General features: G+C 43.1%; 1 protein-coding gene across 1 annotated transcript in view; it reads left to right on the plus strand.

The window, feature by feature from the left end:
* The window catches only part of jph1a (junctophilin 1a), a 31252-nt gene extending 7845 nt beyond the window's left edge, over positions 1 to 23407 (plus strand). The window contains exons 4-7 of the mRNA XM_034572325.1: positions 11779 to 11897; positions 19474 to 20210; positions 20702 to 20798; positions 20933 to 23407. Of these exons, the coding sequence (XP_034428216.1) occupies positions 11779 to 11897; positions 19474 to 20210; positions 20702 to 20782 (937 nt within the window). The 3' untranslated portion in view covers positions 20783 to 20798; positions 20933 to 23407. The remainder of the gene's footprint in view (positions 1 to 11778; positions 11898 to 19473; positions 20211 to 20701; positions 20799 to 20932) is intronic.
* The last annotated feature ends 881 nt before the right edge of the window (positions 23408 to 24288 follow it).

Consider the following 24288-nt stretch of genomic DNA (forward strand, 5'->3'; position numbering starts at 1 on the left):
TGTCCAGACAAAACATGCAGACAAAAATATACAAGACATTAAACAAGAGTTCACAGTTACTCCTGTTACTGGTGTTAATGTTGATAACATTTCTTTAAAGTCAAGAATGATATATGGAATATTTATATTAAGGATCACAGGGTTGATTTTAATATAATCTGTGTGTGCAAGGAAGGACATGTTTGGGTGTGAGAGCCAGTTGGAGAATTTCTCAGCATCATCAGATTAGCTTTTTTCCAATTACCATGTTGTTTCTGCCGCGGTTTAAATTAGTTTTCATCTATTTAGCTTCAGTTACAGAATATTTTTAATGACTGTTGCACTACTTCCGCAACACATGAAGCTATTTTCCCTTATTCTGTAAGAAGCTGGCCCCTCTACATGTTGGCAGAAAAGCAGGTACACACGTTTGTACTGTCTCTCTGTCTCACACACACACACACACACACACACACACACACACACACACACACACACACACACACACACACACACACACACACACACACTCTTCTATCTATACGTATTTGCTTTATCAGAACCCCCCTCACAGGAACGCTTCACACACATACACTGACATGCGAACACTCTCTTGGACAAACACATACAGTCAGAGTGCATGTGTGCTGCTCTGCAAGTGTGTGTCAGTGAGTACTGACTAAATAAGGCAAGGCATCAGTTGGCTTATCAGCACCAGCCAGGAATATATACCCGTCCCACCACTGATATAGCAGCCCGCCATCTCACTCACACTCCCATCTCTCCCAAACGAGTTTGTGTGTGTGTGTGTGTATCCATATATATGGGAGGAAAAGATTTTAAAAGAATGGATGTGAGAGCATGTAGTGTACGTGTGTGTGTGTGTGTGTATGTGTATGTGTGTGTGTGTGCGTGTGTGTGTGCGTGTGCGTGCGTGTGCGTGTGCGTATGTGTGTGTGTGTGCGTGTGCGTGTGTGTGTGCGTGTGCGTGTGCGTGTGCGTGTGTTTGTGTGGTGTGTGTGTGTTTGTTTATAACCTGCTGTGTGATGACCTCAGCCACTCAACACCTGCTCTTTTTGGAGCGCCGTACTGATCAGCCTGTGTTTCACCATGTGAACACAATAATCCACGACTCAGGGCATAGTTTCCCTCGAAACTTGTGACTTCTGCCCGAAACCGCCGCAGGAAACCGGAATTGGATTATTTGGTTGAATGTGTGTACATGCGTGTGTTTGATCTCGGCACCAGGTGCCACCCGTCATGGAGGTTTATGAAGTGGCGCCACACACCGTTCTCAAGTGTGTCAAATTTGTCTCTTTATGAAGTGACAAAATGTACAGTAGCAATGAGGCACGGAGCGTTCACTGACGGTAACTGTGGCGAGGACTGTCAGCCGTCTGAATCACGACTCAGAGTAAAGCGAGCCCCGTATATTCATCCCGGAGGTGGCTCCTATTTACAGCAACGTGATGGAGGTCATCATTTACTGCTGACACAATCAAATGCTCGTACATAGAATAATGACTTGAGTTATTTCCAGCCGATACGTATGAAAGGTGGCACATGAGTGATGAGTTAGTCGAATGGTTTTTGAATGACCCACATTGGAATCACATGACAGTGTGTAATGTAATCTTGTTGTGTGTATCAGATTATCATTACATGTTGTCATAACAGCCCGAAAGACGTCAATAGATGAAACCATGGATGAAGTTTGAGTAGCGATATACAAGAAGGCTCGGCCAGTCTTTAATGAGCTGTAAAGTTTCTACTGATGGGTTATGTTTAAAATCATTATCTCATTATGCAAGGATTTATTATTGGATATATATCTGGACAAATGAAGGCGAATTGTTTTATAAAATAATGTGCTCCACCACCAATGTATGTTGGTGCGTGAAACTACATATGACTTTCTTTTGTTTTTAATCTCACAGCTCCAAGAGTTGTTCACTTTAATAGTCTACCAGAATCAAACTTCTCAACAAGTAGTAGGTTTATTGGTGCAAAGTTTTCAACAGCTATTTAGAGTCCGTCTCAGGATGAGAAACTTTCATTAGATTATGTTTAAATATCAAATAAATAATTTGTATAAGTTTTGAATATGTAATATTTTATAAACTCTTAAAACTGGTAATTGAGACGGCTCTAACGGACTTCCACTGATTATTCCCACTTTCTTAATGATGGTATGCGACCAGAGTAGGGATTGGACGTTTTCGAAGCTATGTCGAGATTCCGAAGCGATTTAGGGGCAAGGCCCATAGACTCTTATTTTGAAACATGAGACAGGAAGGACTTAAACTTGCGAGTGATCAAATTATCATATTATCTTATATCGTGCATTAATGAGCGTGCAGAGGGCAACATTTTCGTAAAACTACGATAATGATTGTACATCTGGCAACAGGTATATGTTTTAATTGTGAGTCTGTTAGCATACTGACATTAGCATTTAGCTCAAAGAACCAATTAAGTGCAACCACACTGAGCCGCTAACACGACCGTGCTGTGTGGACAGCAGTGGCCAGAGGTTTGGGTTTCACCAACATTACACCCTGGTACTGAGGCGTGTAATCTCTCAATGGCACATATTCATGTAGCTTCTCCAGAAAGACAGGGATGAGTCAGCCAGGCAAAGAGGGGGGAATCATGTGAAGTCCAAGGCCGTTATAAAGAGTTAAAGTCATGTAGTGGTTCACCTGCAATCATTAAAAATTCAAAAGTGCTCCTTCTACAGCTGCTTTCACCCACTCCTCCATTTCCTCTACAGCCTCACCTCAGCCATGTTTGTGAAGAATTGCCTCCAACACAGAAAAAAATCCATGCACTGCTTCTTTCTTTTGTATTTTCACGTCTCTTACTCTTAATTGTGAATGTAAGCGAGGTCAACAGAGGTCAGACTCAGTGGAGCGGCTTAAATATTGCATTATACACACTGTGATTTTAGATTTAGAGAAATAACAAATGCAAGTGAACAGTGTTGCTGCTCAGTGAGCGAGTAATCTCTCCCAAGATTCCCCTGTGTGAGTGTGTGTGAGTGTGTGTGTGTGTCTCCTGAGAATTTCCCTGTGACGTGACGAGTTGTTACATAAAAATCCCAAATGTCAGCCTGCAGCGGTGTGTAATCATCTGCACCTGCTCTACAGCCGTTTACATCATTCTGATATTGAAATGTTTGTACTTCAATACTCACACACATGTGAGGCATGTTGTGGTAATTCAGTTACTCTGTTGAAGGTGACGCAGCTCAATATCAGGTCGACGTCCTCAATGGCAGTTGATTCAGTGTTATATTGTATATGTCGTGCTCTGTGCATTGATTTACAGCCCATAATGCAATGCCTGACCGGCTCTAGAGGTGTCATCACTGACAGGAAATAAACCTGTTAAGTCCTCAAAGTAGCGTCCACAGCATTTAGACTGGGGCTGTAGCAGCGGCTATAAATATGCACTGAGGAGGCAGAGGGAACTTTTACCAATAAAATCAACCTCTTTTGTATTTTAGTGTCCTTTTTATTAGTTAGGAGTTATTTTTTATTGACATTTAATATATAAATTAAATATGAAAATGCATAAAGATAGAAACAACAAATGGGTATGTGTCCCTTATGGAGATTTAAAAATAACAGAACATTAATTCCTCCATAACTTTGATGAAACATAGTAAAATTTAATACTGCCGGCTCATTATAGAACAATACTGTCAGCGATGGCAGCCTAGGAATGATTTCACTCCTAAAGGTCGCTGTACTTCATAATTAATTCCTCATGTGTCTTCAAAATGCTCAAATAAAGAATGGTACCAACACCAGAGTTGCCCGTAATCGTCGCCATCTGTTTATCTGAGGCACAAAGAACAGTGATTCTGTCGTTTTCAGTTTGTGTTGCCTGAGGTGACTCTTAAAATCTGTCTCTTTTTTATTTTTTTTTGGTACCTGCTGTTACGGCACAGTGTCTTTAACCTCTGGATACTAACGTGCCCTGCTAAATCTGTTCAGCCACTCTGATTGGCTAGCTAGGCCGCTTTCACTCCAGATGTTCATGGATTGGATTACGGAGTTATCGCTTCTCTTGTTGATTCACAGTATTGCTTTCCCACACCGAATCCCCTCTTAAAGCAAGCAACTACTCTTGTAATCACATGCATGGATGATAACCGTGCGTGGGGCTGTGATGCATTTCCTTTAGGATTACACAATCTGTTGTTCACCCATCACCATCACCTTTTCTTGGATTATACAATTGATATGATGCAGAGCTTGACCCACACATCATTAGAAGTTGCAGCTGATGATAATGATCTATTATTGTATACATGATTTTCATAATAATTTACTTTTTATGTCACTAGCAGTCATGTTTTTTGCACATTTTCCAGTCAGTCCATGAAATAGCGAGAGTGTGAAGATTGCATCACCGTTTTTTCAGCAGTGGGCAGATGTAACCTAATACTAATACTTTCCTTTGGCTTTGCACTAAAGAGGAAATCGATGGTGGTGTGTATGAGTGTGTGTGTGTGTGTGTGTGTGGAGGAGATTGGAAGAGAGAGAGCAGAGACCATAATTAAAACTGTTCCTTAAGCTCAAGTGGTTGCCAGGCGATGTGACCTTTACTCACACAGGTTCAGCTTTGGATGTCGAGCCTCGTAGTTAAAGGAGAACCACCACTGAATTGTTGTTTGTGTGTATACGTGTGTGCCTGCATGTGTGCAAGATTACACCCATACAGTGGGCTGTAGTGTGGGTTTGTTCATTTGCAAATTCATTAATACAGGCCAAATGCCTGGTTAGACAGCATGCTCAAGTGTCTCTGGTGGTTGCCGTGGTTACTGCCTCACAGCCGTCATCATCGTGTCAGCCGTTTTTTGATTTTCTTTATAAAGTAGCAGAGTGAAGAGGCGCTGTTGATTTCACATTGTATTTGTTCCCCCTTGGAGGCTCGTGGAGTGTGTCTGGTTGCAATTGTTGGGTTTACAATCTATGTATGGTCTGTTGTTATAGAGATAAAAACTATGTAATATTCCAAACACTGCAAATAAATGTCCTTCATCCACACTGATTCCCTGATTCCCAGTGGGCCTCATTAAGGCGCTGCTCAGTGATGGTCCTTTTCAACTTCTTATGCTGATTTCGTGTGTGTCTGTGTGTGTGTGTGTATATGTGTGTGTTTGTGTGTGTCTGCATTACCATTCATTTGCATGAGAGGTAGCTCATTTCTCTGAGGTGTACTTCTGAAGCTTTTGCATGTGTACGTTTGTATTTGTATATGTTGTGTTGTGTTTGCATAGTAATGTGACTGAATGTTTTGATCTGCATCACTGGGCCCTTGTGTGTGTGTTTGTCTTTGCAGCACAACCTCAGGTTCATTTGTATAAATGCTTTTTTTTTTTGTCCTGGGTCCCGGCAGCGTGTGAGTGTGAAAACAGTCAGATGTTGCTTCTATAGCAGCACAGTAACTGGAGGTCAGATGCTGACGTCCATCTTGAGTTCAGTTTTGCCAATTAATTGATCATTTTTAGAGGTAATGTCGTCCCTAATTTTGCTTTGTTACCTGGTCCACTGATGGAAACTGAATTAACAAGAATTGACATATCTGATTAACATTTAAATCGAGCACAGATGCTCTCTATTCATTTTAATTGACCTTTGGGCTTTGGGCGAATGTGCCAAAAAAAAGGGATGCACTGATAGAGATTCCTATTTCAGATATTGATTACCAATCATACTTTACCATATGTAACTCACTGATATCATATATATATATATATATACGTATCTTCATTTCCATTTAATCTCTTCATAAAGATAGATTTGTAGCTAATCCATAAAACAGAAACATTGTATTCACTGATGTTGTGCACTGCACTGAGCTATGGACTTTATTAAGGAATCATGATTGCCAGTAATTACATTAATTCCCATTACAATCTATTTAAAGTACACAAGTTAGTTGCATGCACTTAAATTCCCTAATATGCTTCATCTGATCAAATTTAAGTTGCATGCAAGAACTGAGTGCCTTCAGAGAAAATAAACTACTCAGGGGTCTAATCATGTCCTTATTTTTCTTCTATGGGTTTTTTGTTAGATAATTTGAATATTATATTTGTGTCGATATTAAAATAGGCTTATTAGAAGCCATAATGGTTGGATTTTCTTAGCTTTATTAGTTGCTTTTTCCTCATCCCTCTTATTTCCTCTTTTCCAGCAGTGACAAACAAAAACTGAGGCGACAGTAAAATCTAAATCCCAATTTTCTGCGTTGTTTAGTTGGTTTAGACACCGTTAACCCCTCCCCCTTCGTGTCATTAGCTGTATCAGCTGTGGCCATGTTTCACCGGCAGTGTTGACACAAAGAGCGCAGAGCTGAGGTCTGAATCCCTGCCATTGCCCTTCACCAAAACCAGAGGGATCATCTCAGCAAGGGATTGTGTGTCGCTCTCTCAGCGCAGCCGTGAGCATTCATATCAGCACTCAGACGAGAGCGTATCAGACCTTCAAGATAAAAGAGCTTGTTACATACCACAAAATGAACAGTGTTTATAATAAAACAGCAATTCTGTGTATGCTTATTCATGTCGGGATGTAAGAAGCACTTCCACGTATTCACAGCCTGAAAACCTGATGCAGGGTCAGACAAACCTGTGACCATGTGTTTTTGGAGGAAGGTCTCAGAACACAGGTGGGAGATCAGCTCTGTTTGTAATCCACAGAATGTCAATTGAGTTTTTTTTCTCTTGTTTAATCAAAATTAATTACACGCATTCTTCTTCCTAGAAATGAAGTCTGTGTTTGAGTGAGTTTCCAATCTGTCTCTACAGCCTTGTGAACAGAAAAAAAAAGATGAATGCATTGTTGCACGATAAATCAAAATCGAAAATGACTCCAAGGCATGAAATTATTTAAAAGTATGGTTTTCACAAATTTGTAACCAACTAGATGATTTATAGCACTTTCATGCCTGCACGCATCTTTTGATGTCATTTGGAGACAGGAGTGACTCACTTAAACAAACATCAGTGTGAAAAGAGCTGACTCAAACTTATTTGATGAGTGCTTTGACTTTTCTGTTTGGTCCATGTCCCATTTAGTAACATGGAGGAGGCAAGGTTTATGGCCTATACTGCAGCCAGCCACCAGGGGGCGATCAATAAGCTTTGGCTTCACTTTTGGGGAGCTGTCATGTCGTCCATCTTTATATAAGGTATACGTCTGAATGCTGAAGGTCACATTGGCACTTACATAACCAAAGATAGTATAATAGTATAGTGATCATTTTCCATTACAATATCAAACACTTAACAAACTGCTTATTTGTGTTTGTTGAACACACGTTTGCCAGCTACTGTCCTGCAGGTACACAATCAACTGATTGTGTACCTGCAGGATTTGTCTTTAAATGCAATCCTCAGTGTGTCCCCATCATTTCTTTTTCTGCTGCAGTCAGACAAGTACATTTGTTATTTAGCCATGTCCCTGCACTCTGCCTTGTGCTTTTCGAACTTGCCAGTGTTTTCCATCGTCGCACCCTGCTCCATTTACTTAAGTGCCTGTACCTGTATTTTTTGATGCTGCTGCAGTGCTCTGTCTATTTGTATTCGCCTACTCTGCCAAGTTAAGTTGTTTATACACTGAACAAAGCTCTCATGTTATTGTGAAATATGAGGAGACTCATCCAGAAAGCCTATGGTTTTGTAGGTTAAGATTAGACAAAATTCAAAAGCTGTTTAATAGAATAGAAAGGATAAGAGCCCCAATCTGTCAAACCACTCAGATGTTCTGACATGCAAAATGCTTAAAGTGCATTATATATCAGTTAACATGACCCTGTCTTGAGATTCTCATTATACAGTACCATACCTCTGTCTGCTGGATAGACTTAACTTATCTCGTAAGAACAGCCTCTCTGTTTCCCATTTAAAGCCTAATTTGCTGCAGCCCCAGCCCAGACCTCAGCCCAGGAATAATTCCTGAATAATTTCAGACTCTGTCTTAGCTAACTGCTAACAGTGTTAGTCACGCTCGAGTAATCCTGAATTAGCACCAGCTGGGTTTTCAATAGCGAGGGCATGCACGACTATAAGAGACGTGTGCAGGGACAAGTGCTAATTTGTGCAGACTTTCTGTGATTTTCTGCGCCGCCGCTTTGGACCTGGCTGGCCTGTCTGGGCGAGCTGCACGGCAGTAATTTCTGTTGATATATAACATCCTCTCACAAAGCAGATCTGTGCACTTAGAGCTGGAGCGGCCTAAATGGAGCATGTTCTTGAAATATGACCCTTGCTGTATAGTAGTAGTTCTCTCATGGTCGTGGCCGATAAAAGTGATGAAGAGAATGATGAAGAGGGTGATGGATTTAAAAGTGAATTTGTCGAGTGCGGATGTTTACTGCGGACGAGGTCCGTTCATCTTCTATCTTATTATATACTGTACCAGTCAGCATTACCCCGCCTGGACCGAGGGGGAGGGGGAATAGGTCAGTGAGATGGAGAGATGAGGAAAAGAGAAAGGAGAGGGGGTATTGAAGAAGAGGGGACCAAGAGGCGAAGGGAGGGGCGCGGAACTGTGTCAGCATATGCGAAGGGGACATTCCTCAAATAGGCCATAGCCTGGGGAGTGATGGACAAGGGCTCCACTCAAGGGAATTTGCACACACAACACACACAACAGGCACATAATAAAGATACACACCAACTGTATATCCTGCGGGAGACAAACCTTAAAGGAGGATGCACCGTGCCACTTGGGAGCCAGGGTTTGAAATTTAACCCTACAGTAAAATTAGAGAGGCCGAGATGCATACCTCAGCAGTTCTAAATATCCAGGAGTCTTCAGCCGGGCAATCTGTCTCTCTCTCTCTCTCTCTCTCTCTCTCTCTCTCTCTCTCTCTCTCTCTCTCTCTGTCTGTCTCTCTCTCCACTTCTGTCTCTTTTCATCTCCATTCCTCTTCCCTCTTTGTTTCTCTCCCCATCATCCTCTATCTCAAAGACACACACTTGCACACACACACACACACACTTGCACACACACACACACACACACACACACACACACACACACACACACACACACACACACACACACACACACACACACACACGGACACTTTGCACAGAGAGAAAGAGCATCAGTCGCGCTCGCTGCCAAACTGACTCAACACTTTTCGCACAATTCATTTGTCTCAGTAATGAAACGGCCGTGGATCTCAGCAGCCCTTCATCAATCTCATCTCTCAAACGGCGCTTCAGTCCAAAAGGAGTTGCTTTAAAGTCTCTGCTCCCTTCTTCCTTTTTTTCCAAATTTCTGCCAACTGTTGTGCATGTGTGTGTGTTTGTGTGCGTCAGCAGGTGCGTTTACAGATTCAAATACCTTGACTTTCTTGGAGCGGCGCCCCTGCAGAGCCCAAAACTAGACATGAACAGGTGTTGCTTTATATTCAGGCAGATGGGCATCAAGTAGGGAGGCTGCAGAATCTCTGACGAGTTATAGAACTTTTCCAAAGGTCGATTATGAGCTTTTACATCGTTGATATTTTACCTTGAATCTGTCTTTAAGATAATTCAATAATTAGAAAATGTGTTTGCATGTATTTTGTCTCTGTGTCAAAGCATGTTGTGTTGATGCCACTGTGTGGGATAATCACCCAATATCAGTATCTTTTTTTATTAAGAATAGATTAAGTTACTACTTGTAATGTGATAGGGATCATTGGTAGTCGGCCATTCTGCCAAACAGCCAAACAGCACAAAGTCAGCAGCTAGTTAGTGATATTTCCCTCAGGACCTGGACCCGAAGATGCCAGCGTTCCTCAATAGCTGGATAAAAGCCATCAAGATAGAATTTACTGATGCCAGGAAGAAAAACCAACCAACCCTTTAGTCTCCATGCACATGCCCATGTTTTCTCGCCTTCCATTGCACTCTCCTCTTGTCCCACTGCTCTGTCACACCTCTCCTCTGCCCCCATCATTCTCCGCCTGTCACCTCCCACCACCAGACATCCTGTCTGGGAACAGCCGACGTCGCTTCCTGACTCTGTCCTCGACTTCCATAATGCCCGCTCCACCTAAAGGGAACTGTTAAGATCCTCGGAATACGTTGCGGTGCACGCTGTGCGCATTTATGACTCATTCATGCCTCCTTTCACTCGGCTGCCCATTTCACACATTTCAGAAATAGACACATGTACGTCCTTGTTGTAGCATGTGTGGCAAGTGGATGTCTGCGGTATACATGTCAGTGGTGTGATGTAACTGGAATGCTTCAATGTCAGCTCCTACATGTTTGTAATAGTTAACGTCAAGAAGCAAAGAATTGTGTGGGTTGTACTTGTGACTGTTTTTAAATTCTCAAATCTGCAGCTGGTCAGTGTCTTCCAGAGACTTTGCTGTCCCGCAAACAGTCTTGAGTGTGTCCTCTGTCTGCTGAGGTCGAGGCGGCAACTTATTTCTGGAGAGGAAAAGCGGTCCATTCTCTCCCGCCGGCATATGGCTCCTCATGCATTTTAATATCTCACTGTCCGAGTCCATCAAAAACAAGAGCGGCCCGGAGTCCAAGGACAGAGGAGCAGTCGGAAATAGAGACATCTGTCCGTTGGGGTCACTCAGACAGAAAGACAGAGGGAGGGGAGGGGGGGAGCAGGGGGATGAGGTGATGCAACGTCAATAGCTGGATGAAGAAGGATACAAAAAAGAAAAAGGAAAGAAAACAGGGGCATTGATTGAAAGGGAGAAGGGATGCTGAAAGAAAGAGGGAGAGGAAGATGGATGAGTGGGGTTAAGCAGGGCACGAGGCACAGCTGTCAATACTTACAGTGATACTCGGACAAACCCATCTGGATCCCGGCAGTCCACGCTGCACCGTCATGTATTGTTGGAGCGTTTTTGCGGTCGTCTCAGTATCTGCTCATACATGAAGTGACTAATCCACCGGCTTTAACTGATGCATGTCATGTAACTGCATGATTTGGCCTCGAAGGCAGCGGCGGCATGTTGTCCTGGGGTCACAGGTCTCTATTTTTTTGGTGTTTGCATGTGTCCGCATCTCCTGGTGGAGTTTTCAAGGGATTTGCTAAGCAGGTCACCACCCAGCCTCTGTCTGTCTCACCATGGTGCGCACCCATAATGCCTCTCAGTGCTAACGCTAAGCTCACATTGATCCCAAAACACATTACTCTTCTGCCTTTTCCGTTTTTTGAGCATCAGCATAGCTCAGCAGATGTGAATCCAAGCCCATTTCGGTGCGTGGGTGTGTCAACATTTTTATTCACTGTAGATGGACGGTCATAGATTAGGAATTAAAAGTCCTTCCGAAGTGAGTATGTGAGAGTTCGCACTGCCTTTAGATTTTTAGGTTTATCAATATTCTTTTGCTTTATACAGTATCAGCCTGACTGGCATACAATACGTTACGATGCAATGATATACGATACGATACATGTGTTTCCATGGCCTTTGGGTCTCTGCTCCCTCGTGGACCAGCAGCAGTTGCAGTGCTCCAGACTGGATTAAGGTCTTGCTTGGATGTGGCTGCGCTCCATTTGGAAAATCGGGATTTGGATTTGAGATAGAAGCACAGGGGGAGGGATGGGCCGAGTGTTACAGCCCAAAGATGAGGACAGAGAGGAAGGGAGGGATGGAGGAGGAGAAAGCAAGAGAGAGAAATATAACTTTTACACTGAGTTCTTATATAAAACTGTATGTGTATGTTTCTATGTTTTATTCTACCCCACTGGTTTCCATCCTCCTATATTCTACCTTCTATGTGACTTGAATATTGTCTCGTTTGTGTTTCTGCAGAACGGCCCATGCCAGGACAAAAAGCGAAGCCGCGGACCAGGCCGCTGTCTCTGCTGTGCACGACTCTGAAATTGCCAGGGCGGTTGCCAGGGAGCTCTCCCCCAACTTCTACCAACCAGGTAACCTTTAAGGACAAGCTTCTATGAGTATGTGCTCTCCCAGTAGCTGTAACGTTACTCTCCCCACATACTTTCCCACTGTCCCAGTAGCTCAGACTGCAGGTGCACTGAAGGGTCGAGGAGTTCAGTCCACTGCGCTCGGTGAAACACAATCCTTTGACTATTTCAAGTGGCCTTATTTGCGTGCAAGCATGTTACACAAGGTTTTCAGACGTTGTGGACATGACTGACCCAGAGATGAATTTGCATGCATTGCTACGAGGCCTTGAGGGGGGGGGGCTTCACGAGGGGTTCACCCCCAACAGTGCTGCATTTATCTAGCCACGCCGGTCTAATGTCCACTCCCTTTTTGTTAGCTACAGCATCCTCGAGCAACCAATTTGCCCATAACAGACCACGCTGTTAGGAAATGGGTAACTGCTAAGAGGTTCTGCACATTGCATGAATAATGTTTGCACAGTTTTAGAGCTGTGTACACAGGCTGGCTCGGAGTCTGTAATGAGCTTGTTCTGCGTGTACAAAAGCAGAGGGTCTTGTGGTTGCGGGGCCGAAGACAAGAGATACTGAGCATGATATCTAACACCACAATGGAGGACTGTGTTTGCGCAGAGACAAAGCTGGAAGCTGACTACTGTATTCTGGATAGGAGCCTTGTCTTAGCTGTCAAAGGCCGGTTGTAACAGCTCGGAAATACTCGCTAAAATTTGCAACCATAAATTCTGCCAAAAAAAAAGGGGGAAGCAAGATGTTGTTTTTTTATAGGTGTCTTTTTTCCTATCATATCAAACTTGGAAATGGCTTACAGGTATGTGAGGGGCGGAGAAGGAAAGGGCTCCTGCTCTTGATACCGAGCAGTTCTCAGCTTTCTTGTGCCTGCAGCTTCAGCAGGCACTCTGCCATACTATGCAGCAGGTCAGCGTGGGCTTACGACTCAACTCTGTGTAGTTCATTTACTAGGTAAGCTGAGTTTTAAAAGGAAATGCTGTGCATATCATACTGCATAGATAGTGTGAGATCCTTTTTGGTTCAAGAGCATTTCACCAGTTGGGGTCAGAGGTGGAACCTAAGGTCAACATCAGACTATAGGAACAATTAAAAAGGTTTTTTTGATCGTGCATTGATTTATTTTTACCTCCGCCGAGGAGGTTATGTTTTTTTCTGCGTTTGCTTATTAGTTAGCAGCATTATGCAAAAAACACTAAATGGATTGCCACGAAACATGGTGGACGGATGCAGTATTTTTCAGGGAAGACTGAACCTTTTTGGTATGGATCTGGACAAAAGGACGGATCCAGGATTTTTAAGATCTTTAACATTGTGAGAAAGGACATTTTTCGTCATTTTCGCGGATTTCCCAGGGATTCTTGTTGTTCTGGGTTTGTACCCTCATGGTTGAATGCACTTATTGTGAGTCGCTTTGGATAAAAGCATCAGCTAAATGAAATGTAATGTAATGAATAATTCATGGGTCTTGATGATAATATTCAGGCATGTTTAGGGGACCGATATCTATGAGTATGTGTAACTTGGTGCAGCTTGATTGAATTTACAGAGACTATTAGACTTTGGCAGGCTGCACGGCATTCTAGTTTCCATTCTGGGTCAAAACATTTTCTTGAATTTACAGATTGAGATCATGTTTTGTTGCATCGCTCTTTATTATGTTCACATATGACTTTAGGAGAATTTGTCCCTGCAAAAAACCTCCAGACAACAGTCAGGCAATCATCGACAAACCAGATTAGGCTCATTTAAAAAATCATTTGAATTAACTTCAAACTGTGTAAAAGTTGTTATTAGGATATAGACCCCATTAATATTACTCAAAAGCTTAAATCATACGGTTTTTGTTTATTTTCATTTGCCATGTAAGAGGTATACTAGCCTTTCCTCTTCAACTGCGTGTATTATATTTAGTCCTGTGAGCTAATCGACCTTGGGTCCTCGCCAAAGGCCACCACAAAATAGTGGGTGACAAATAGATTGACAATGGGACCCCATTCAAGCATGTCCCTCCACTAAGCCAGAGAAATGGCGCGCCCCGGGGCCAGAGACATCCTGCGGCTTGTTTGTGTTGTGGAAAACAGTGGTCATGCTTGGCAGGCCGGGTGATCTCCACGTTCACAAGTCTGCGTGGAGAGTGTTCTTGCCTTATAAGTCGGATCATGAATGAGAGAGTGGACGATGTCATAATAATGTGGGGCGCGGGGCGATATCTGAGCCGCAGCGTTTTAACGTTGCAGTTATGTAAGCATGTGTCTGGTAAGCCTAGGTGAGCCAGACAGGCACCTGTAATAAGCCAAATCTATTTTCCATTTAATGTATTCCACATATAATCTTATTTTTAGTTTATGGAAGTCTTTGTTTTGTACTATGTAAATGAGATTATTACAGGAGAAGCAGTAAGAGCAGTCTGGGAAATCCAGGTTGGCCTACTTTGTGTGTTTATTGCTGGTTCTCTGTTTGTCCTGTGGCAGGTTAGATCATGTTTGAGTGTAAACACATTCCCCTATTTGCCGCTTCCTGGCAAGCTCATCACTGAGGGAGAGAAACGGACAGTGTAGTGTGAAAAAAAACTGAATTAAGTGATGTAGAATCAAGTTTGTTCTTTGCTGATCACCTTGTCTGTCTGAATGTCAAAGTCAATCCCAGCATTACAGGGAATCTGTGTGACTTTCCCAGACTAATCTGCGTCGCTTCCTCAGCGTCCACGTCCACGGTGGAAATGTTCTCACGTACCTCCTTCCCTCCGCTTCTAACAAGTCCTCCGGGGTAACAACCAGGAGTCTAAACCCCTTGTTGTTTGTAATTGGCATTTCAGACTCATAGCAGATTATCACCCAGATTGGGAGTGTACACTTCAAAAGGAAAGACGGGGTCACAGGGAACGGGACCCTGACCTTTATGATTGGTTCACACACAGCACCCTGGAGGGGCAGCAGCGAGGGCTAGCTGGGCGTGGCCTGTGGCCGTGACGTTAATTGGGCTATATTTGGGGCTGATGTGTGCTCGCCGGGGTCTAATGGAGACATAGCTGAAATCCTTACGCACTGAGAGGAGCTCGGCCCCCACGCTCACCGGGGCTGTCGGAGAGCAGCTGTCCCTTCCTTCAGTCGGTGACTGGAGAAGGGGGGGGGGGGGGGGGGGGGGGAAGGATGCCGTCCCGCCCTGTTTGACCCAGTCAAGGTACACTGAGACCAGGTGGAACCATAAAAGCCCGGACCTGTCAGGGCTGAGAGCCAGACACGAGCAGGTGCTGCTTTATATTCACAGCAGCAGGTGTTCGAGGAATACGTTTGGAGCCTGTGAAGAGTTATTTTAAAACGTCTCATTACTTTCAAGGATAAAGAATATAAATGATGTGAAGAAACTGCTAATCAGATCCCTGACAGATTTCAAAAGTCATTTTCATCTTGTTGAAATTGTCATTGTTTTAAAAATGTAATTAAGTGAAGTAACTTCGAAGGTCACACTGCACGAAGAGAAGAAAATGTGAAGCCATTTTCAGACATGAACTCGAAAATGTTCTGGACATTTTCTGGACACCAGCGTAGAATCTTGTTGTCTTTCCAAGTTGACTTCTACGTGCGTGGCACCTCATTTTCATCCTGAGATTTTTTTTTTTTATCAGTTTTGATAACACACCCACCTCATCTCACATGGGCTCACGTTTCCCGACATTTTACCAGGGGCCTGGCAGGAAAAGTTCCGGCAAATGTCTGAAGCAACTGACCTAGACATTTACGTTCAGTCCCTCTGGATAATCTCAGGAAAATGTCCAGAGTTCAGTTCAGTGTCTTTAAAGTAACACAAGAGAATGTGGGACGTGAGAAAGTGTCTCTTTTTGTGCTGTATGTGAAAACTAGTGTGAAAGACAAAGCTTTTGTTTAAAAATATTTCACATTTTGTTTTAAACATGGCGCCTACTCCCAAAAATGCGAATGTGTCCTTATCTATTATATGTCACATTTGTGTGTGGTGGAAAAACTCTGTGGTGTTTGCTGATGTTTCCTCATCCGGATTTGACTCAGCGTCTTCCAGCGAGCCGTGTCTCTATCAATTACACGTCAGTTCATGTGAGGCCTTCCATGTTTGTCTTTGCATGTGGCCACTTAGAAACAAAGAACAGGAAGACAACGATTGCACAGATGATAGTTTATTTGCACGTGTGTTTATTTAGTGTGTGTATTGAGTTTCTGTGCGTGCTACAGTGATGGATGTAATCTGGGAAAACAATGACAGCCCCCCCCCCCCCCCCCCCCCATCTACCAGTGTGAGTAGGAGGAAGTAAGAGAAAATCTAAAAAGCTACAAATCGAGTTATGAATCTTAAATATAAAAAGTGTAGAGAACACGCTGAGACTAGAATATGAAATGCAAATGCTTTTCACTACCACTTGCAATTAATTATATGTGACATATAGACTCAGTGAAACACTTGTGCAAACCCTTTGCCGTAGGAAGTATATATTTCTGTCCTGCTCCGTGCATCTGACGAGTATGTAAAGGCAAAGCAGCAACAGACGCCTCGGGTCAGTGTTTGATTGTCAGCTCTTCATGAAAAAATAAGATTTAAATGGCGACAGATATATATTTCCTACTGGGCCAGAGATGCTGCAAGACCCATGAACTTTGGGGCCAAGACTGAATCCAGACTGATGTACAGTGGCAGCAGATGTGTGATACTGTACTTCTTCCTCCTATACGCACACACACACGCACATCCACGCATACACACACATATTCAGGTCTCATTGAAGCCCCCCCTCATGTTACTGCTGTTTATCTCATATTAAGGTCATCTGGTGTTAGACTGGGTCTTAAACAGCCGACCCGTCATGTTTAGTGTGAGTATATGACCGTGTGTGTGTGTGTGTGTTGCTCAGAGTGCACCGGAGCAGAAAATATGCTATTGATTAACATGAACAGAACTGGCAACCTGCAGCATAAACAGAACCCTGTATTCTAATAATCTCAAATAGACAATGATGAGAGTACTGCTAAGCTTGTATTGATAACGATAATAATATTGTTTTATACACATAATTGGAATTCGACAAAGCGACATTTCAATAAATGCCGTATTGCATTTTTTTATTTGTTCTTATTTGAGTTTGCATCAATTATTTTTGTCTTGGTCATACCACCCATGGCCTATTTTAGTGGCCCTCTTTGGAAGGCTGCAGACTCAATGCTCAGATGAAAGAAACACCACAGCTATTTGGGTAATTGAGTCCCAGTACATGTTCCAGCTGACCTAACAGGATTCCTCGGTAGAGTACGTCTAATAAATCTTCACTCAGTCTCCTCAAGAGGATCCACACATGCTCACATATCTGCAAAACAACCACGCAAAAGTTCCAATAATATCCTGTGGAATGTTCCATTTTCAGAAAATGTAATTTTGCCCCTTCAGTTTCGTTAATGAAATTATGAAATCACTCTAATTTGTCTATGTGGATTCTGGCGGGGTTTGGGGGATTTAACATGTCTGTGGTGGAAGTCCTGTGTGTGTGTGTGTGTGTGTGTGTGTGTGTGAGAGAGAGACTGGGAGAGAACCATTCAGAAAATGCTTGGAACCCCCTGCAGGAATCCGTCCACAAACACAGCGAAACTGCGCTGGGCCCGCCCACGAAGCCCCGACTCTTATTGAGTTATGGTGTGAAATTAAGCTCGGCAGATACATTAAGCCCCGCAGATGTCCAAATGTCCCCCCATGTCTTTGTAGTGGGTCTTATTGGTCGTGGCAGTTATGAAACAAATTAGGAATGCCATGCGGCTGAAAAATACTTTGGGCTTACGCGTACCGAGGCCCCGAAAGATTACGCGGTCAGGCCGTTTACGCTGGTGTGGGGTTAGATGCACTTGTCCCCTCCTGGATTCGATGTTTGCATAATTGCTCTTAGAAATGATGAGTGTGAAATCTAAATCAATATTAATTATTTTCCTTTGAATTACAGCGCGCGATCCTAATAGGCGGCGTGCGCTACGAGAGAGGTCTCGCAAATCCGTGGGATTGATCTCGCACATGAACCCTTTTCCCAACCCAGTGACTCAACAAATACTGAATGCGCCAACCTGGAATAGTATTTTACTCTGAGAGCTCTGTAATCTGTGCTCAAAATCATTCCCTCAACATATACAGAATCAAATGTTTTGTCAATAATTTTTGGATTAGTATTTGCTAATTCAATTCAGTTGGCTATATGAGAGGCCGAGGATCCTCTCCTGCTCGTACCATCTGATGCACTTCAAACAAAGCAGCATTGTCCCTGTCTTAGTCACTCTGACACCATCTAATTTAGGCAAAGTGAAGAAAAACAACAGGCAAACAAAGAGCCTGATGTCTCCAATAAATATTAATTCACTACAGAACAAAGGGGCGGATAAAGTGTATATTCTTTTTTCTCACATGCGAAAAAGACATTTACATTCAGATGCGGACTGTATTGTTCAGACATTAGAGCCCTGCATGATGTCCATAATGAAACACCAACAGAATCTCAGTCGCATAAACTGAGAGACAGTGAAGACGAATCCAGCAGAATGAGCCTCCCCAGACAAAAAGACGCATCCTTGCTCCTCAGGTTGACGTTTTATCTGTGCAGCCATGTTGGTCGGATGCTGCGTTGATAAGGATGAGCCTGCAGAGGAGGCTTCCTTTGTGAAACGCTGTTTGTGACTCCGCATTAATCATCTATTTCTCGCTGTCTCCCTCCCTCCTTTAGTCTTTGCAGAGGACCAAAGGAGGAATGATTGCATATATAATGTTGATTCATGAATATTTTATTTGAGAGCGCTGAGGGCCAGATTTAGTTTAAATCTAGCTCGCAGTATATCCAGTAGCTTGATAAGACATTTCAGAATAGCATTAGCATGGTTTCGGGGTTTGGTAACATCATTTGTCCTCATTGAACTATGTCTGAACCTCTCGTTTCAGGGCACTTAAATAATGATGGGCCTACATGTTGTGAACCAGGTGGTAGCGCTAGTTTGTGCCTCTCGTGTTTTATTCATTACATTTGAGTTACAGAGCTAAATATGCTGATACTTGAAAAAACCCACAACATTATTCCAAAACACTTACCTCTGTTTTGAAGGTAGTTCCAAAAACCAAAAAGATTAGACCTTTGGGGAAATACTTTTTTGTCAAATGCCAAGTAGAAAAAATATATTTTTCAAATATGTTTTGATATGACGCTGTAGCGCATGGCTGGTTATCTTAGCGTAGAGACGGTGAACCAGGCTGGATCATGACACATGAAAATAATGAATTATAATCATGTGACTTAAATTGAGAAAACATGAGAAGCAGAGTGGTGCAGGTGTTCAGGTTCGAGTGCTGCTCGGGCTGCCTTGTTCTCTCCGAACCCGTTTGAACCAGAGAGAAAAATAACCAAGCCTGACTCGAAACCCGATAGACATTAATTTTTTGTGTCTTAACCAGACCGAAGCCTGATGCAGTTAATATACATGTAAGCTTAATATTTGCTCAGGTTGGTTCTCCCCACTCTAGTCCTGGTGTATAAGTGGATTATCTGTGGCGTTAATGTGTGTCACCTCTGTCACCTCTGCAGGTCCTGACTACGTAAAACAACAGTCAAAGGAGCCCGTGGAGATTAAAGAGGTCCCTGTTGAAAAGAAGGAGAACGCCACGAAAGATTCTCCTCACTTCTACCGCAAAGGTACGACTCCTCCCCACTCCCCTGTGACCAGTGCAGGAGGCACACCTCCCCCCTCGCCCCACTCCAGCAAGAAAAAAGGTCACAGCACCTCCAACAGCACGAGCCGCAAAACCAGCAAAGAGGAGAAACCGTCCCGCAAAACCAGCAAAGAGGAGAAGTCAAGTCAGAAGACCAGCAAGGATGAGCGGTCTGGCAGAAAGCTGAGTAAAGAGGAGAGGCTGTCCGTCACCGATGGCCCCAAAAGTTCTCACGTCCACATCGAGGCTCCACCTAAACCCGCTAAGGTTCAGCAGCCCACCCCGGCCTCGGCTCCTCCTCCACAGCCCCCTGCAATTCCAGTCAACGGGCAGCTCCACACTGAGTACCACAGTTACTATGTCAAGACCCCTACAAGGATGCCTCGTCCCCCGGACCCTGAGGAGGATGTCGAGGAAGAGCCTAGTGCCCTGACCCTGGCACGTATGCCCCCACAACCCCCCAAGTCCTATAGCACCCCTACTCCTAAGCCGGCCTCCATACGGGAGAGCAAGAGCGACCCGAAACTCAGGAAGCAGGATTCCCTAAAGCCAAAGAGCCTCGCAGACACAAAGAAAGCCAGTATGGAGATTGCAGAAAACGGCGAAGGAACAGTAAGTATCACGGGGAAAAAGGTTTCTGGAGAAGAGATATATATTTTAGGAAAGTTGCTTATGTGCATTTTAGGTGGTCAAGGGCTGGAAATCACTCCCATCTGTACAGAACATATCTGCCTGCCAGCATGTCCATAACTCAGCCATCAACACATTATGTTTTTAAAATTGATAAAATCCAAATGTGTAAAACATTGATTTGTTTTTGTTATTAGTGAGAAACTGCTGCGCTATTTATAGGATTCTACTCTCAATGGATTTTTTTTGACAGAGCCAAACCCTTTTAATGGTCTTTGTGCTAAGCTAAGCTAACAGGGTATTGCCTCCAGCTCGTTACCGTGACGATAGTAGAGTTGTATTAATTTCCTCTTTCGTTCAAACAGTGAATTATCAGTTTATTATTTAAACAGACACCTGCAGCACAGAGCGGATGTTGTTGTTGTAGATTGTTCTGTGATGTCTGATCTTTATCATAATGTCATGTTTTGCAGGGTCCTAACTCGATCCTTGTTGCTATGGTAATGCTGTTGAATATTGGCCTTGCAATTATATTTGTCCATTTTCTGACATGATGATGCTGTTTCTCTGGTAAGTTCCTTTATTTTCTATAAAGAATGGGCTTTTGTCATTTTGATGTGTTTTTACTCAAGTCTTGTGTCACAATGTGTGTCTGACAAGTGCAAAGCAGCCAATTAAATCCAAAATGATCTTCTATGTTGCAGTAAAGCCATGGCAACCGGTACGGTTGCATCGCCGGCCTTGAAAAATGAAAATGGCGCCAGTGAGACACGGGGGCGGCCGTAGGTGTTTGGGAATCAGCGTGACACCGAAGAGAATCAGGAGGAAGGCAGCGCTAACACCGACCTGCCATGGGCCTTCTTCAGGGCCAGCCCTGTGAATTAGCACTCCTTTGGCTTCTCTAAAAGCTGAGGTGAAATGTTGTGTCTAGTGAGATTTAAAAAAAAAAAAAAGTTAAAAAATGCAACCAAACATACACAGTCTGAAAAAAGAAGTAATTGAAACCCACTCGTGTGCTGATCCAAGCACTGGTCTCTGTGGCCCACTGCCATGGCAGAGGTAGCGGTGGGCCGACGGACTTTGCTGGAGGAGAAGAGTGTGGAGATGCACTTTTAGATGACGGGAGCAAACAGCTGCCTTTCTATTTTGCCATCTGACGTTTTGATGGGGAGATGTGAGCCCGCCGACAGGAGGGGGGGGGGCAATGAGGACAGTCGCAGCGGGAGCATGCTCGGGTGTTCGGAGCGTTTTCTGGGCTTCACACCACTCTTGCAACAGAAAACTGGGCACGGCCGCCTCCAGCAGTCGGTGCTAGCACGGTCACTAGCCAGTCTTACTCGGTTAACCCAATTATTACCGCAGCTTTCTGGAGCTCCGTCCATTGTTACCCAGGATACACTGCTTTGAAAACACTCCCCGTGCATGGTACAGTTTTAACATTTGTTTGTTTTCTGTTCTCTTGTAGCTTCTTCTTTCGTTCATCGTGGTTCTCTGAATGTTGGTTACCTGCAGTCATAAACGCTTGTAGTTGAAAATTTCTCATCTAAGAATGAGTGAATAAATTGATTTTCCCTTTTTTGTTTTTAAAAAGTTCTAGTTGTAATTTGACATTACACATTCGTGTTACTGAACGTGCAATATGTTTTATTTTTTCAAAGTAAAGCTACTATATTTTGCCAAAACAGAGGGTTGTACCCATATAAAAAAAATGCTATGTTCCATTTATTTAGTCAATTTGAATATGCCTGACTGGACAAAGTGTTGATTACCAGCTGGCATTGTGTTTAGACGGGAGGTTGAGATTGAAGTAGCAAATGTCTTATGTTATTTATTGAATCAGAAGGAAAATTATTTCATGCCAAGACCATTTTTTGCTTGAATTCCTTCATTCTTTTCTTTGCTTTCATTGTTTTATATAACAATAGATGCATTTTATTCACGCAACCGCTTCTGTGGGCCCGGCAGTGCTTACACGCTGATGAGACTGGATCAGGGCAGTCTTGTGGATGGTTGAAGGTGAATTTATTCAGGTTGAGGCCATGGGGAATGTGGCAGCAGGGAGAAGGAGAGATGCCTTTTAAAAATAAAAAATAAAAAAAAAATAAGATAAAAAGTCTTTAACAGTACGACTGTTTACCTCGGAAAAAAGATGAGGAAACACGGGAGGGAGAGAGATGCCATCCTTGTCTTAACTTTGTTGTGTTGTGGGGGGGACACTCTGACTGTTGTCATCACCTCCATCGTGCTTTTTAACTCGCTTCATCGTAGCTGTTTAGTCTTTGTTGCGGGTATGGCATGAGTTTCTTTGATTTAAAAAAAAAAAAAAGTGGTTATTTACATGCTTGACATTTACTTGTCATCACTACCAAGATTAATTATTTATTCATTGTACAAATGACGTGTTTGTGAACACTGGTAATCATAAAAAAGGGCTTTAATATGGCTGTGGGTGTCTTTGCTGCAGTACAGTTTTGAAGTTTGACTCGACGACAGTAGATTATTTTCTGTTACGAAACGAGCAGCACGGTATATTTCGGAGGATGCTTCAGCCAGTTAGATGTCTGCAAACTGTCAATATATAACTACCAGAAAACTACTGAAATCTATACAATAAAAGCAGACCAAGAAAACAAATGACTGAACATCTAATTCTTCGCCCTTCTTCGCCCTCCTTTTCTTTGTTTTCCACGTCTTCACACGAGCATCGTGAGGACTGGAGTTTCAGAGGGTTTAACACAACAGCCTGTTTATGGGGGATATTTTTTTGAAATGCAACATTGCATGTCGGAGACATTTATATATAGATTATTATATACTATTTGTAAGGATTTTTACAGAGCACAATCCAGAATCTGGTATGAGTTGGTATTTTTCTAACAATTTGCACACCTGTATTTTGAAAATGGATATAACTTGTTTGTAATTGGTAACGTAAATGCACATATGATAATGTTTGACAGTGGAAAAAAAGTACTTTTATCTCTAATTGGTTGTACTGTATGTACCATTATGGGGATATGAAAGGCAGATGTACTTGTTTGAGTATTTGAGGACATAACGAGGAACTGCAGGAGACTTTTGATATCTCAAGGTTCATGTTACCCCACTGATTTGTGCAAAGTCTTTGGAGATCAAGTTATGTGTATAACAATAAAGATGTTATGCCTTGTTAAATTAAAGTTTGTTTATTTATGGTATTTTTGGCTTTTTCACCAGAGACTTCACCACCAGGAATCTTCATTTGATGCATTGATGTTTTTGTTCAACCAATCAAATTAATACATACTTAACTAGAATGGCATTCAGTAGAGGCACACTCTATAAATATCAGTCCACGAAACATCTGCCCCCTGATCTGGATCCACAACAAAATTGTATGGATTCTATCTTGGGTCATCCCTGACCCCCTCAACAAAATCGCATGGAAATTGAGTGAGTCATTTTTGCGTAATCCTGCTCACAAACAAACAATGCAGACAAACACAGAACCTCCTTGGCGGATGTAAGAAACATAATACTCATATTATGCTGCACAACATTATTCCACAAAGCCCATCATTATGCAACATACAGTTGCACTGACAACAAATCTACACTTGGATTTGAACTGATGGATGCAAGGATTTTCACTTGTCTCCCCGGAATGTTTGAAATTCCAGTCTCATGTTCACTTCTATGTATCTGTGATGGTTTGTCCCCCCCCCCCCCCCCCCCCATGCGGTGGCCTCACGGTGACCTTCTCATAATGAGATCCGGGGGTAAAAGACCAGGCATGAAATCAAAGGGTCTTGGTCGGGGTCTCACATGAGCGATGCGGGCGCAGGCAGGTGCCCCGGTTTGTCTTGGGTCAGTTTGTACCGTTTCCACTGCTGATCAGTCGTGGATTAGTGTCGAGTTACACCAGAGGCGGCACCTGCCAGCAATCAGCAACGCCATGTCATGCACTTGCCGTGCCCCCTGCCCCGACGCCAGCAGACACCACGGAACACGCAGGCTGCTCATCTCACAGTTTCATTCTAACATTTTTGTTTGTCTGCTTGGGCGAGAAGAAAAAAACAAA

The sequence above is a fragment of the Hippoglossus hippoglossus genome, chromosome 20 (genome assembly GCF_009819705.1).
Source record: "Hippoglossus hippoglossus isolate fHipHip1 chromosome 20, fHipHip1.pri, whole genome shotgun sequence".
Classification (NCBI taxonomy): Eukaryota; Metazoa; Chordata; class Actinopteri; order Pleuronectiformes; family Pleuronectidae; genus Hippoglossus; species Hippoglossus hippoglossus.